Source organism: Cyclopterus lumpus, chromosome 1 (assembly GCF_009769545.1).
Source record: "Cyclopterus lumpus isolate fCycLum1 chromosome 1, fCycLum1.pri, whole genome shotgun sequence".
In the NCBI taxonomy this organism is placed as follows: Eukaryota; Metazoa; Chordata; class Actinopteri; order Perciformes; family Cyclopteridae; genus Cyclopterus; species Cyclopterus lumpus.
The window spans coordinates 11,584,967-11,601,627 of NC_046966.1; the positions used below are offsets into that span (position 1 = coordinate 11,584,967).

The 16,661-nt window shown below is 42.1% G+C and overlaps 1 protein-coding gene across 1 annotated transcript; it reads right to left on the reverse strand.

The window, feature by feature from the left end:
- notum2 (notum pectinacetylesterase 2) lies at positions 1 to 5,063 on the reverse strand. Its single transcript, XM_034540403.1, has 12 exons — positions 4,865 to 5,063; positions 4,309 to 4,441; positions 4,081 to 4,133; positions 3,406 to 3,501; positions 3,226 to 3,286; positions 2,672 to 2,784; positions 2,492 to 2,594; positions 1,999 to 2,187; positions 1,697 to 1,797; positions 997 to 1,144; positions 845 to 892; positions 1 to 304 (listed from the first exon to the last, which is right to left on the reverse strand). The coding sequence occupies exons 1-12, from the start codon at positions 5,061 to 5,063 to the stop codon at positions 1 to 3; spliced, it is 1,548 nt and encodes a 515-aa protein (XP_034396294.1).
- Positions 5,064 to 16,661: the final 11,598 nt, after the last annotated feature.

Consider the following 16,661-nt stretch of genomic DNA (forward strand, 5'->3'; position numbering starts at 1 on the left):
TTAGCCACCATTGCTAACCATGCTGGCCAGATAATCTGCATCTCCCTCGGGATTCAAACCCAGCTTCTGGGGGTCAAGGCCCATGGCGACCATCATCTGGAGCAAGGTGAGCTCCTGCTGCGTGGCCCGGTCCACCAAGGCTGGGCAGGTGGGGTTGCACTGGGGCCACTGGCAGGTGTCCACCAGGTGGAAAGGACAGCCTTTGGCTGGGGTTCTGTTGTTGCGGGTAGCCTCCAGACTCCTGTCCCAGCAGTGCAGGGCCCGTGGCAGAGAGGTGCCTTTAACTTGGAAACGTATCCAGTTGCTAAAAGAACAACAAGACAGGGAAGTTAGGCCTTATAAATAAACATGGGCAAAGGTAGAGAAAGAAAAGGTGGCAGAAAGCAAAGTAAAGACCAGGAAAGTGTCATCAATGATGTCCTGGACTGATCACAAGATTTGCAATTTGCTTTGGCCACTTTTGGCTCATCATTTTATTGCAGCAAGTGTTACCTGACAGAACTGCAAAATTACCTACAATGATATTGGACCTTCAGCTCCTCCCATAAAGAATCTTCACCCTAATTTAATACACTTAACTTAGCCTGACTCTGTAAACCGAGCACTAACCCATCAATATCTATCTGTGCGGCAAAATAATGAGTGTGTTCAAGGGGTACCGACGGTTAGGGGAAGTGTGAAATGGCATTTGGTGACGTGAAGAATGTGGCGTGATGGACGAGCAAACAAAAACAGCAGCATGAGCTCACTACGTAGGGATGACTACTGGTAGATTCGAGAATAAAGTGAGGGCGGAATGCATGAAAGTGCATTCCCACCAAAGGAGTCATATATCCAGTCTTACCTTTTGGTAATCACTGTGTGGGAGAGGCAGGACGGAGCAAACACTGCCCTGAAAAACAAAAACAAGAAGAATACAGACACCTCTCGAAATTAGTCCATCTTTTATTTGAAGCCCCTGGTGCTTATTAGATCTATTAATATCACTTTTCTTACGTGACGTCTCTCAGGGAGATCTTGAGCTCTCTGCCCAGGTTCTGAATATACTGCCACTGCTCCGCAGACAGACTCTGTCCTCCCATGTAAATGTTCTCCACTCTCAGCTGCTCCTCATCAAACTGCCACTGCACAACAAACAGAGGAGCTACAGGGAAAACAAAGAGTTTAGTTTTATGCTCTAATCAACATATTCATGCAAACAATGTGCAATGAGAAATGGGTCGCTCATAGTAATGAGAGACTGAGAGTTGTCACCTCACTACTGTTCCCCTCAGCTCTGTGGAGCTTTATAGCTTGTATCAGCTCTTTGTTTTAGTTTTACTAACAGCAAATGTATTGTTTGGATTTCAATCCCGCGGCTCTCATCAGCGTTGTATCCAGATTCAGCGAACAGCTGAAAAAAGCTCTGATTAAGGCAATGTTGCCTTCACAAAAAATGTTCTGAAGTAAAGTTAGTTAATGGTTGAACTTTCAATTCTATCATGAAATAGTTTTAATATGTTTGGTCTGTCCCTGGTGTTTTTTTCCTGTGTACCAGCCTATTTCTGTTTCTGACCCAGAGTACCTGGGACTTGGATGTGTGATGCAACTATGTAACGGCAGGTGTATTTCTCTGCAAGCAGCAACACCACAGGTATGTTTTCAAGGGGCACTGCACTAGTCATGATAAACCTAGGAGGCCCCAGCCAGCACTCACAGGTCAAGGTAGAGTACAGTTTGTGCCCAAAGAAGCACTGCCACTCCTCTCCTCTCTTATAGAGCTGCCGGCATCTGTCAGGTACAACCCCGTTCCACAACCTGAGAAAACACACACCTTCAATACAAACAAATCTATTGCTCAGTCGCTTTCACAATATAAATAAATACATAATAAAAAAAATAATATAAGAGCACCGTTATATTTGGTACGGCAAAGGAGAAATGTTTTTGTATCTGGCCTATGAATGTGTTTCTTTGCATACAATCTATATAGGCTGACTGAAGAATGCATGACTTAACCTGAGTCCGATCTTGATAGCATCTTCAGGTGAGCAGGAAATAGTCTCGGGGCAGTTGGGTGATCTCGGCTGTTTACTCTCGAGAAACCATCCAGAGTCCACGAGGCCTCGGACCTGAGCCTCTGCACCGAGCTGCTCCAGCTGACTGGCCACCCTCTCGATGTTCAGCAAAACACCTGTTCCCCCAGCACTGCAGGAGAGCCAAGACAATCAATGTAAAGTGTGGCTCTGCATGCCAGCTATTCCCATTTAGACAGTGGATCTTGTTTTAGGTTTTCGCGGAGTCCAAACAACTATGCTGGGAGGAATGTTCATCATTACAGGGCAAGGCCCTTTAATATACATTATGTCTTTATTGTTGACAAGTGGAAGCACCCAAAATAAAGCTTCTCTTGTTTAATGTTGGGCATGGAGATGGTCCAGATGGTACAGAGGATGCAGGCTCTTGTCATAAAGTGGTCAGCTTTAGAGCGCAAGCAATAAAACAAACTCACCTCGTGCCAGACAGCATGACAACCTTGGCCTGCTTGATTCCTTTGGGGATGAGGTCTTTGATGACCTCGCGGATAATCAGGGATCCCATGAAGGTGTACTCAGCTGATAACAAATACACACATCAAATGACTAGGAATACTACACAGGAAAAAAACTTGAAGGATCTGAAGAAAACTTACTTGCATTAGTATTTCTATCCCTGTCTTTTTCCCTGCCTTGCCGTGGCCTTGGGGGAGGGGTCGGGGCAACCCCCATGCCGCTCCATACATCACTGGAGCAGTAAGGGATGAATCTGCAGGAAAAGAGACAATCACATTTGTTAGAAGAAAGCTTGAGGCCATCAAAACAACTCCACCCCTCCTCAATGAAGGTCATCTCTTCTGTCATTTAGACATTTTTAGTCTCATTGTTTTGGTTTTACAGAGTGCAACTTTACTGTTTTGGCTCATGCTCACTATTATCGCCACCCTCTTCCAGACAAAGCAGAGAGTTTTCTTTTAATTACAAAAAACCCATTGTACATTACCTGTACAGCACCAAGTGTTACGAAAAAACAATGAATTCAGCTCTAAGTAAAAAAAACAATAACAATAGGAACAAAAGGGATTTCTTGCTGTCATGAGATCATATATGGGGGGAGTCTATGTCTAACAAACATTTACAAACAAGGATTCTCTGCATGTGATACCAGTAGCCACCATAAGACACACAGTGAGGATACACAAGTACTTACACAATGTTTGCATTATGCCAATGTGGGTTTTCCTGCACTTGAGAAGACAATATTCCAGTTCCTGTAAATGCAACAATCAAAGCACACATACGTCAATTTGTCTCACTAAAGGTTACTTAAAACAAGCAACATCATGGGAACCGAATTACATGCATTTTACAACAAGGCCAGCTGACCTACCTCTTTTGGTTTGGGGCCACTCCGATGAGCTCATAAGTCTGGGTATATTTTGGTACCTGGAATCACAGGTATCTTTGCTGTGGCAGCACCAGCCACCTAAAAATAATAAAGACTAGAATTAGACATCAGGCACAGAAAGGAGACTCTTGTTAGCCCCCCACAGAGGCCTTTGAGGAATGGAGAGGGAAAAGGAATGCACCTGTAGCTTGGTCTGCTGACAAGACTATATTTTTGGTCTTGTTTGATGGACAATAAAGAGAGATGATTCCTTTAATTTGCAAACTGTCAGCACCTGATTTGTTGATTGACTTTCAGCTTGTGCAAAGGGGTTTGACATACAAATAAAAAATGATTACACTCTCCTGCTCATAATAATACACCACTAAATCATATATCCTGTTATAGCAATTCCAGGTAAAAAGCTTCTGTTTTGTAAATGTGATGCACACTTCTCCTGTGCTCTCAGAATACATACCATACGTAAGTCTAGCTGGAGGACAATCAACATACTTTCCCCCCATTCTATCAAAGTGACAGGCAGTAACCAAAAAAGGAGAATAACAGAAGATGAGGGGACAAGATGACATCCCCATCAAAATTCCAATGGGGGCATCACGCCAAAACAAGCTGACCTTTGGGGACTAATTTAACCAGTTGGCTTTTTTAAAAACTCACCTTCCAGAAATAACAGCCATCGGCGGCTTCCTCTGAACTCCTTTAGGTAAAACCTGCAGAACCACAAATAAACAGGAATGAGGAGATGGTGGAGATAAAGCAGCCATGTATGGACATACTGATGTTCTATGTAGCTTCTGAAATCACTGTATTATCTGCAAACAGACAGCAAATGGTAAATATCTCATGATTTCCTCTTCATGAAAGAGAAAACAAAAATCATCTCACCCGGCCGCTGTTCCATCATTACATGTAACTTGGTTGTTCTTGAGGAAGTGCAGCCTCATATCATCTGTCTGTTGTCCAGCTGCTCGAGCTCCTGCAGCACCCTCCCGTCCTGCTTCAGCCGTGCCTCCAGTGCCTCTAAAGCTCCCAGAGCTTCCAGTGCTTCCAGAGCTCCTCGAGCTTCCAGTGACTCTAGTTCTTCCAGTGCTTCCAGATCTCCCAGAGCTCCCAGTGCCTCTAGTGCTTCCAGAGCTTCCAGAGCTCCCAGAGCTTCCGGTTCCTCTGGTGCTTCCAGAGCTCCCAGTGCTCCCAGAGCTTCCAGTGCCTCTAGTGCTTCCAGTGCTCCCAGAGCTTCCAGTGCCTCTAGTGCTTCCAGTGCTTCCAGAGCTCCCAGAGCTTCCAGTGCCTCTAGTGCTTCCAGTGCTTCCAGAGCTCCCAGAGCTTCCGGTTCCTCTGGTGCTTCCAGTGCTTCCAGAGCTCCCAGAGCTCCCAGTTCCTCTGGTGCTTCCAGAGCTTCCAGAGCTCCCAGAGCTTCCAGTGCTTCCAGAGCTCCCAGAGCTTCCAGTGCCTGTAGTGATTACACTGCTTCCAGCTGCTCCAGGAGTCAGATCAACTACGGGGGGAGACTGGTGAATATCACCTCCTTGGTTCCCACCAGACTTCTTGGTGGACTTGCCACTAGCTTTAGCATTAGGGTTGTTCTGACACCAGATTCCCCCGAGCAAAAGCAAGAAAGTAACCTTGCCGAGAATCTTCATGTCTGAGGCAACACAATGAGAACAGATACACGCAATGCATAATTACTCATTCATACTCTGGCTTCATACATGCACATGAAAAACATAACAAATTATTGGACCAAATCTTACTCGTCTTGTAATATAGTTGTCCATAATGTGTCTACATTAAATCCAACACTTTTCAAACAGGGAATGTACTTACTTCTCTAAAAAGAATCAGCGTTGAAGATGGTAGCTGAGGCACCCCAGGGGTCAGGCAGACAACCAGTGCTGCTGAGGACAAAGTGAGAAGTTCAGAGCCCAGTGATCAGGTGTGAGAGGATGATGCCAGTCATGAGTAGAGATGAAACCTCGACCAGGTTTTGATGAAGCCTGAAAATCAGTTGTGAGCTTTATAGTGCCACCATATGGATCAGATTTCCTCCCATTTTCACTCGCAGCTCCAGCCAGACCCTGAGGTAAACTGCTGACGACACACCGCGAGGGGAGGTACTGGACATCAGGTGGCGAGGAGAAACGATAACACACGCGTCTCTCAACACATTTCAAGTCTTTGCACACACACACCACTTAGCTCTCTCACATCTGTCTATGGCTCAAGAATGAGCTCTCCTTCCCCCAATTGTCTCTCTCCTTCTCCCTTACATCGTCCATCTCTGATTGCCAGTATTTTGATTTAAACATCTACATGGTCAGCATAAGTGCATAGCCCTTGTGGGTGGTATGTGACCCCGAGGTCATTGAAGTACACACTTCAAACACTTTCCGACATGGGAATGTATAGTACCGTAAGGGTTCCCGCATGGTCAACAATTTTGCGGACACTCTCAAGGCACAGATGGTGGACACAGTTGGCTGTGGCAACAAGTCCAAAACATCTTAAAAAAATTATTTAGTTTCTTATTTAGCCTCAGAAATAAAAAAATAAAAAAGATTGCCGGTAATATTTTTGATTTATGAACAACGAGAAGCAGGACCCATCACAGTTGATAATCTACTTCAGTGCTTCAAACTTTTTTTAATTGTGTCACTGACAGTAGCCCGCTTTGACTAGTTGGTAATCCAGCCTTGTGCCACTAGGATGGCTGAAGGGTGACGTACCACTAATCGCTGAGGGTTCATGAGTCCAAGGACTCTAAAATTCTCAACAATGAAATGTACACCACCCTGTCGTGTCAATCATGTCAAATAGTGATTGCTTAGAAGGCCAGAGGCTGCTGCACGGAGTGCTGGGTTGCAGGAGAATGAGTAAAGTACAGAGGAAAAGAAAAAAGCCAATAAACCATCTAAACATTATGATTATGATCAAAGGTGCACAGTAAATTGGGTAGCAAAATATTTGTCTTTGTTGTTGGTGTCTTAAAGATCTTCATTCTCTTTTGGCAAAAGAAACTTTGGAAATTGGTAATTTTGGCCAATTGGACGGAATGTTGTCTGCAATAATGAGCTAACCATTTATAAACAAGGCAGACATATTTATCAAGGTTTTTCTCATTATTTATTTATTGTCTCATTTTCAAGCATTTCAAACTATTTGATCTACTTTCAACTATGCCCAGAACAAAAACAAAGCTACTCAAAAATATGTCTGTGAGATCGTATGCACCTACGCGCAATAAAAATGTACCCTAAGGACATAACTATACTGAATTTGATCTACCGAGCTGAACAATTCTTCATTCATTCAGTTGTCTTGAAGCATGCACACCACCATCTGTCTTCCCAGAAATCAATGCAACAATCTGTTTAACAGATACCTCAAATAGCTGAAAACCAAAAGAAGTTGCTGTAAATCTATCACAATTTCACTAGAATGTCACAAACAGAGAGATGGCATTGCTGCTATTTTTTTTCTTCTTTGATATGGGATTGGACAAAATGATAAGTTTTTCACAGCAGGCTTCAAGATCAATAGATTTAAGTGAATGTGTGTGCTACCCCTCCAGTGATTTAACTCATCGAACTTGTCAAACATTGTCATTCTCTGCATCTACAACAGACACTCACATACCGCCACACACACACACACACACACACACACACACACACACACACACACACACACACACACACACACACACACACACACACACACACACACACATAAACTTCTGGAGTCTATTACATTTGTCTCTTATCCTTTGAAAAGCAAACATTTTACATAACCTGTGAGGAGCTCATGAGAAGTTCATGTTGAACTTGACCCCTTGTGCAGCACAGGAGGCATTCTTTCTCCCCTTGTGTTGTTATTTTTCACAGCCAACCTCCAAGGTCAGGACACCTAAAGCCAGGGTGGTCCAGGCACTTTGTCTGCTGAACATGCGTGTCATCACCAACCTCAAGAGCTGAGGGCCCGGCCGCGAGCTAGAATATTTGTGATAGCTTCAAAAGAACGCGCGAACCAGAGACAGCAGTCATGTGCTGGATTCTTACGACCGCATAACAGCACAGAAAGGTCCAACTCACAGGTAACAAGTACAAAATCCAACCGTATAAACGACACATTCAAACCTTAGTCAGGCAACAAGCTCTTGTTGTAGGTTAATCAAAACACATGTTTCTATAAAAATATAACAATAAAAGCTTCCATAAGGTTGTGAACCATACCACAACCATGCCTTGCAGCCTCCTCTGCCCTGTTGCGTGTAATTTGACAATCTACAACAACAGCATCCCTCTGAATCTATGTTGTCACCAGCATTGGCGCACATTGCTAGGAAAAGAGGCCCATGATTAATAGGAGATAGGAGTGGCATCTTTACAAGCCTCAGGCGAGAGATATGAGAGCTGGCTGGAGTAACACTCTCCATTCAATCAGTGAGGATGACAGGCAGATCTTAGCGGGATCAGTGTGAAGTGCTCGGCCATTGCAGGAGGCTAGCAGGTGGGCAAAACTATCCCTAATACCAGGTGTCTAGAGGCCTTGCGTGGTAACCTTCTGCAGACTGCCAATGCATCAGTGTGATAGATGGAGGAGGGGTCGATGGCACGAATACAAGGTGTTGGATTTAGGAGGGTTGGGATGGTGATGTAACATGCATAGCATTGGATAGCTGGCAAATACGTTTTGTGTGCGGCGAGAAGCAGCAGCCTACTCTGCTGAACCAAACTATGTGTTCTGTCCACCTTATCGGCGTGCCAGACACACCTTCATCTGGGCAAAATATGTTTCACCTCGAATACGAATACCAAAACCACTATCCTAAACAACCAATGATGTGTAAAGGACAAATTGTGAGATTCGGGAACTGAAAGCATCACGTCTGAAGTTAAATACATATCAAGTCATGCAACTTGCATATACCCGTTTTTTTCTCTTAAACAATTTCTGCCATGAATTTTGTTCAATATTGTTCACCTGCCAAAGGGGGCCACTGGCTCTGAAGACGGGTGGGGTGGGTGCATACTGTGCTTGAGTGATCAGTTTTTTTCTTTGGGACTTGTGACACAGTGGAGCAGCAACGTGGCCTTGGAGTCATGCTGGATGAACCACCAGGCCTGTCAGTGCAGTGATGGATACCAGCAGTGGGGTCTTCACACCTGATCAACAATTCCACTATCGCACAGCACAGGGTGGAAACAGCTGCTCAAGCCCCATCTGATGAAAGAAGATTCAGACAAATGTCACCTTGATGTCTGTCTTCTTGTACACTTAGTATCATGGGTTCATTACATATACATCAGAATCCACACCTTAACACGGACATTCTGCAAATGGAAATCAGAAATCATCTTGCTAATTTATCTATGTGTCTGTGATCTGCGAGGAATATAAAAGCCTGCATGATTTAATACATCACTAAAGTGAAAACAGGACAAACATCATCGCAGCTCTGTGAGGTGTCCTTAGGCACAGCTGTGCTTTGAGCTACAATTAAAAGAAAATGCTAACATACTGATGTTTGGCAAGTATACTCTTTCCAATGTTAATCTTAGTTTAGCGTGCTATTGGTGCAAAGCACAAAAGAAAAAAGAAAGCAAATAAAAACTCTTGATTCCCTGAAACATCCCTGATCACGTCTTTTTGGCCGCCATTAGTAACTGCTGATCATTGCTGATCCATATTGCTATTGCTATTGCTATTGCTATAACTGTGTAATTAATGCACAGTTCACATGCCGAACGGTGAGGGGAGATCAACCGTGGTCCGTCACACCACCACGTGCTATTAAACGCTAAGTACAACAGTTACAACTGAGGCTTATGGGAAGGCCAATTTATATTCAATTCAATTCAGTTTATTTTGTATAGCCCAAAATCACAAATTACAAATGGAAGCAGGGGCAAGGACCCAGGACCAGCTTCAGGCACAGCCAGGTCCAATGAGGCGATAGGCACAAAGACTTTGTAGGTGAGGAGATGATATGATCATTTTAAATGTGATTCTTGATTTTACAGGGAGCCAGTGCAGAGCAGCTAATACAGGAGTAATGTGATTTCGTTTTTGTGAGTACAGCTGCAGCATTCTGGATCAACTGGAGGGACTTAAGAGACTTATTAGAGCGTGTCTGATAATAAGGAATTGCAATAATCTAGTCTAGAAGTAACAAACGTGTGAACCAGTTTTTCTGCATCGTTGTGAGACAAGATGTGCCTGATTTTTTAAATGTTACGTAGATGATAAAATGCAGTCCTTGAGATTTGCTTCACGTGGGAGTTAAAGGACAAGTCCCAAAGGTAAAGCCGATGGTGTTGGATGCCAGGGCAATGCCATCTACAGAAACCACATCACCAGATAATTGATCTTTGAGGTGTTCTGGGCCGAGTAAAATAACTTCAGTTTTGTACATGTACATGTGACACACTGAGCAAGAGAGAGAAGGAGAGGGAGAGGAAGAGAAGGAAGCCATCTCTAGCTACTGAGCTGGTACGGTGGCTAACCTTACCAGAAGTTAACAAGGTGAAAATAAGACTGTGGGATTTTAGCAATAAGTCGCTAAAAGAAGGCGAGATCCGAGTGTTTAAATACTCAGATCTAAAGAATATCACACAATTAGCTTGGTTTAATTAGCTGGAGCTGAGAAAAACGCTATCAAAAAGCAGACAGACTGGCAACCGGAAGTGAGGCAATCCGCTTACGGGAAGAGAGATATCTATATGTATTCACCAAAGTATTGGACACATACAACTTTGACATAATGGTAGCACAATGTTGCACAAATGTTAAGGGAACACTGTGAAGGCCAAACAATCCATCCAGTGCACTTCTCACTAGATACCTCAACTTTGACCTGCCGATGGTGCATAATTACATCTACATTTGACGTGTAAACTCACGTAAAAGTCCTTTGGTTTTGTATCAAGGTCTATTTATATAGCTCTATATTTTACATACTAAAACTGCCAAAAAGAAAAGGATTATACATGCACTTGTCAATTATCTAAACCATGATCAGGGTTCTTTTTATCATTATTGTGGTTGTGATTATTTTCTGCAATCTTGTTTGTTGTGATGATATGATGAAAATGGTGCAACATCACACAATTACAATTTGAGAAATGTTGTACTGATGAACCTTCCTCGAAGACCTTGGTGTTTTTTCTTTCTCCAAAACGATTGGTAGATGCCACCGTGTGGCAGGCTGTAAATCAGACATTCTAGCTGAAGTGATGTCAGCCCTTTGCATGATGGGTTGTGAAGACATGTGGACACATGATTTATAGCTCTTTCAGGCCACACACCCCACAGTCACCCAAAAGATTTATCATGGGTCTAAGTAGTCAGATGCACATGGACGTGCGCACAGACATATTTCAGCAGAACAATTTGAAAGATTCTTACCTATGTGTCACAAGCAAGAAACAAACTCCAAGAACCAAGAACAAAGTTTAAATCTGTAACACAGAAATTCCACGCATATAGTGACATCACGCTTCAGGTATTTATATGTAGAGACATACCACAGACCAGTAAACATTTTTACTATTTATAGTTGCCTTTCTAAGTCGGGCTGTTTTTCAGCCCATGCTGCTGTATGTGAATAGTTGACCTAAATAACCAAAAATATATGAAAAGCACCACTGAGTCAGTTCGACTTATTGGCCCCTCACTTCTGGAAAACCCTTGTTAAAGGAGCAATACATACTCTAATAAGTATGCACGTGATTTGCACATAAAGTTTATGGTGACATGACAGTTAGCATCTTGCCTGAGGCAGTCCACTAATATCAGATAAAACATGACATCATTACGTCCATGCTTAGCAATATCATGTCAGGATACCCAAGGTTGACACACTTTTCAGCATAATGGACAAATATAGAAAGTGAATGTGGACACTTATTATTAAGGACAATTATTCTCTATATTAAGGAGATTTGGGATTGGGAAATACAAGCAGATGTAGTATCAGTACTAGCATGAATATGAAGACACCTTGGAACATATGCTTATTTGCTTTCTGGCTGAGAGTTAGATGAGAAAGAAGATGTCACTCTTAATGTTCTCAGTTAACGCTCGGCAACAACACAAATAAGTGTAGCTCCCAAAATGTCGAACTATTCCCTTTCAATCCTGTCAGAGTTATCCACCGGCTTAAACCTTGATTAACCATGATGGTCCAACATTAAGAAAGCTGTTCATGTTGGAGAGGACACTCTGCAGTGGGACGATGCATATAAAGCACATGGCTGGAGTACGTTTAAATATAAGCACACCTTTAAATACACAAAGATAGGTACACCCTGTCCTCAAGGGGAAAGGGAACAATACTGTGTCTTGTGTCACAGGGTCTTTGCTGTTTGAGGGGTTCTCAAAAGGATACGCTCAAATCTCATCACAGACCAGGAAATGTTTGTTTGTTAATTATTCTGAAGGTTCATTCATTCATAGTCATTTTTAATTGACTGATGGGAGATACAAATCCATGTGTGTTTGTGCACTTTACAAAATGTGAAAGAAAACTATACCTTGGGACGACTACAGTACTGTTTTATGGTGATTCTAAAGTGAAACAATATCGATTCAATCCCCAGAGGCTACTCAATGCTACAGATGGACCTTGTGCTACCTGTTAGTTACCATAAACCCCAGAAAGGCCTGCTGACTGACAGTCTGCACATAGCCAAGCCAAGAAGCAATACAATTTGTGTCCGAAAGCTTTTATGACATATAAGGATTTGTATTATTCGTGCTGCTCAAAATGTACAACCAACACAAAATTATTGTTGCCAATTTCTCAGTCAGTGTTTCAGCAGACCTTTTGGTTTCTGAGAAATGAACCTAAACAGTTCACATGAACTCCTGATGGTCATAGATGGACACATAACTTTCTGATTAAGTGAAATTAAAATAAAAAGTGATAATAAAAAGTATTATATCTATAGTTAAACAATGACAGCTAATTTAGATGTAAAGTTGGTGGCTTGCGGTTATTAAGACCTGCATGTTTCCTGTATTTATTTACCAGTAATTTCGTCAAATGGTGCTTCGGATGGAGCTGTACTTTTGTTTCTTTATTGTTACACCTTACCATAGGACTGTCAGCACTATTCATCTGGGCAGAGAGAATGTATGATCCTCTACCTCTGATTTGCAAAGCTGTCCACTGTCTCATATTACTTATGCACAGCGAGGTGACCTCTTGTGACATTTGTGACTTTTTGTTCTATCAAAACAAGAAAAAAATGTTTCTTGTTTTATTTAGTGGAGGTAAGATATTGAGTGTTTTTATAGATTAGAAAATGTAGAAACAATTGTAGCAGAACACAGAGGTCATACAAGGTCATTGTTGGGATCAGAAAATATAACCAATTAATATATTGTCTATAAAACAGATATATTATTAATAAAAATAAAAGGGGTTACGGTATTACTAGATATGGATAACTATACCCTGAGCCGGCCACTTAAACAGCTTTCGGTGGTCATTTCATGTTGGGGATAAATGCTAAGAAGAGAAGCCTATGATCGCTTAAATTGACTTACAATAGACAACATCATATTTAGGTTTCAGGTATTTTACCGATAATAGGCTGCACTTAACACTCAGTTTATAATGTCCACCATCATAACAAACATCAATGGGATGTGTATTTGTGTTTAACTTGAGCTTATACTTGTGCTGATAGGCAGTAAAGAAGAACCTATTATTTAGGAATGGGGGAAATAGTAACATTAACCCTTGAGGTCGGGTCTGATGTGTAAATGCCGACCCCAGCTAAATAAACTCCTCTCACCTGATGCAAGGCTAAATAGATCAGAGCCTGTGGACCTGGGTAATAACTGCTCCTCTCGGTGAAACACTTTTAGTACAGACCTTCATGTAGAGACAGGTGATGAAATAAAGGAAATACCTGAATATATCAGTCAATATAATGATTATCTATAAAATGTCAGAAAATAATGGAAACAATTGCCAATCCCAACTTCCTAAGACCCATGGACTTCTTCAAAGTGTGTGTTCTGTTAGACCAACGTCTGATGATATTCAGTTTGCAAACACATTCTCACAACTCAGAGATTGTAAAGCCCTCTGAGGCAAATTTGTAATTTGTGATTTTGGGCTATACAAAATATATTTAATTGAATAAGTCTGTTTCATATTTTATCAGTGAAATTGTGTTTCAATTTTGGTTATGTTTGTTTTACAGTTACTCGTCATCAGAGATAGAGGATACCAGCCAGACACCACAGTCAAGTCCTCTTTCAAAGTGCTCTGTCTTTATTGTTGGAGTCAGAGTGACGGCCAGTGGGAAGAAGCTGTTCCTGTGTCTGCTGGTTTTGGCGTACAGTGCTCTGTAGCGCCTACCAGAGGGGAGGAGTTGGAACAGCTTGTGTCCAGTGTGTGAAGGGTCTGCAGTGATCTTTCCAGCTCGCTTCCTGACTCTGGAGGTGTACAAGTCCAGGATGGAAGGCAGGCTGGAACCAATAGGTCTCTCAGCAGACCTGACTATCCGTTGTAGTCTGTCTCTGTCCTGTTTGGTGGCCGATCCAAACCACACAGTGATTGAAGAACAGAGAACAGACTGGATGATGGTGGAGTAGAACAGGATCAGCAGCTCCTGTGGCAGGTTGTACTTCCTGAGCTGGGGCAAAGTCTGGGGCAAAGTCTGGGCCAAAGTCTGCTGGGCCTTTTTCCAGATGGTGTTGATGTTGGAGGCCCACTTCAGGTCCTGGGAGATTGTGGATCCCAGAAACCTAAAGGTCTCCACCGCAGACACAGTGCTGTTGAGTATGGTGAGGGGGGGAAGTGTTGGGGGGCTCCTCCTAAAGTCCATTGTCATCTCCACAGTTTTGGGCTTGTTCAGCTCCAGGTTGTTCTGACCACACCAGAGGACCAGCTGTTCAACCTCCCGTCTGTACGCAGACCCATCACCGTTCCTGATGAGGCCGATGACCGTTGTGTCGTCTGCAAACTTCAGGAGTTATTATTGTCTTTCTTGTATTTGTGGGGAATTAAATGCAAAAGTAGCAGGTTGCATAACCCTTTGTAAATAAATGGTAACATTCTGGCATATGCCGTCTAATTCCCTTTCCTCTGGAATCTCTCTCAATTATTGTTGACTGTTTGATTACCTTACACAGGCCTTCTCATTACCAGGCACTTACCTATATCCCCTTTTATATTAATGTGCCACCCTGTGTTCAATGTTAGAACTCCATGTCTAAATTCACCCTCTGTTTCCCTCAAAGGTAAAAGAAAGCAACAAAACTACATTATGGCTTCAACAGTCATGTTTGATTCATATTGACTATTGTATAAGCAATATTGCTTATATATTTAGAACTCTCAGTGGCCAGTTCACTCAGAGAGGTTCCAGTATTGGAGCAGCACACACTAAAGCTTTCGTAATGCTGTGTTCACACCAAACGCGTTGCGAATATTCGCAACGCTTTTGGTGTGAACGCTGTGTTTTAGAATTCTCTATCTTAACTGGCCAGTTCACTCAGATAGGTTCCAGTATTGAAGCACCACACACTAAAGCTATTCTGAGAGTTCTAAAGCTGTGTTTTAGAATTATCAGTGACCAATTCGCTCAGAGAGGTTTGAGTATTGCCGCAACATACACTAAAGCTTTTGTGAGTTCTAGAATTATCATATTTTTCTCATATCTGCACTGTGAATTCTAAAGCTGTGCTTTAGAACTCTGTGGCCAGTTCACTCAGATAGGCAGTATTGAAGCACCACTAAAGCTTTTGTGAGCTTTAGAACTCTCGATCTGAACTGGCCACATAGTTCTAAAGCTGAGCTTTAGAACTCTCAGAGGCCAGTTCATTCAGATAGGTCATCTGGCTGACTTTCCTACAAACTATTAAAATGTCCTCAGGTTTTTTATGAATTGCTCATCTTGATCTTAAAGTCAAACACTTTAAAGAGTGAATACATAACTATTTTTGGTTTTAGGGATGTTTTTCTGTCGGTCAGGGCACTACTTTGGTCCAGACTTAAATATCTCAACAACTGTTGAATCCTGGTTTTAAAGATCCACTGACTATTCCTCAAATCACCATCAGCAGGTTTTGAGTTTTAGTGAACTATTTCAACAACTACTGGATAGATTGTCAATACATTTGGTGCATATCCAAAGTGCTCAGATGATCGATCCCAGTGGTTCTCAACCATCTTTCCGTGATGTACCCCCAATTAAATATTGTTTCCACTGGACTAATAACTGTGGACATTGCGTGTGTGTGTGCGCGTGTGTTCTGCACTGCCGTTCCCGCACATACTCTATCCCAGCTGCAAATTAGGGGTGTAACATAATAAATATAACTTTGCCCATGTGGTTGATTTAATATAGAATATATAAAATTCAGTTCAATGAATGCTTATTTAAAATTTTTATTTTTTACAAATCTCACGTACCCCCATTTGAGAATCACTGGTTTAGAGAGTATAGAAACAAAAGTAATGGCATAGAAAAAGTAATTAATGAGATGTATAGCATTGTATGTAATAACTCTACATGTATTCATAGTATAGTTAGTTTATAAAAGTAACAGTTCTCTTGTGTGAAAATAACTCACAAAGAGGTCAACAGGTTTCATGAGAAGGTGGAGGGATCCTCCTCTGTTGCTCCAAAGGGTTCTTCCATTTTTTCGGGGGAGTTTTTCCTGGACCGATGTGAGGGTCAAAGGTCAGAGGATCTTGTATGTGGACAGATTGTAAAGCCCTCTGAGGCAAATGTGTGATTTTGGGCTATACAAAATAAATTGAATTGAATAGTACTGCTGCCTACATGTAGCTGCCCGGTGAGCACAAACATGTCTGAAAGACAGCATGTTTGGACGTCTAGAAGACGTTTTTAGAGAAGCGAGAAAGACATTTATTTGTATCTTTTCTCACACTCGCATGTACACACACTAAATAAACCATTATTTGTGCCTTGCTTTCATTTTACTCTGAACACAATCTTTAGCACAGAAGTCGACGACTGATGAGGCGATTCTCTGTCAGAGAGGCTTTGGACCGAATTAAGCGATACATTTTCAATGTCTATTCACAGCAGTTATTCATGTAAAACATATTCAGGGATATTCAATCTTAGTCCCTAGTGTTGGTCAAGCTCCAAAATTCAAACTGGGTCCTACATTTCTCATGATACAACTTGATAGTATGTTTTCATGAAACCCTCTCTTTCTGGTAAATACTTCTTTCAAACACCACACCCTGG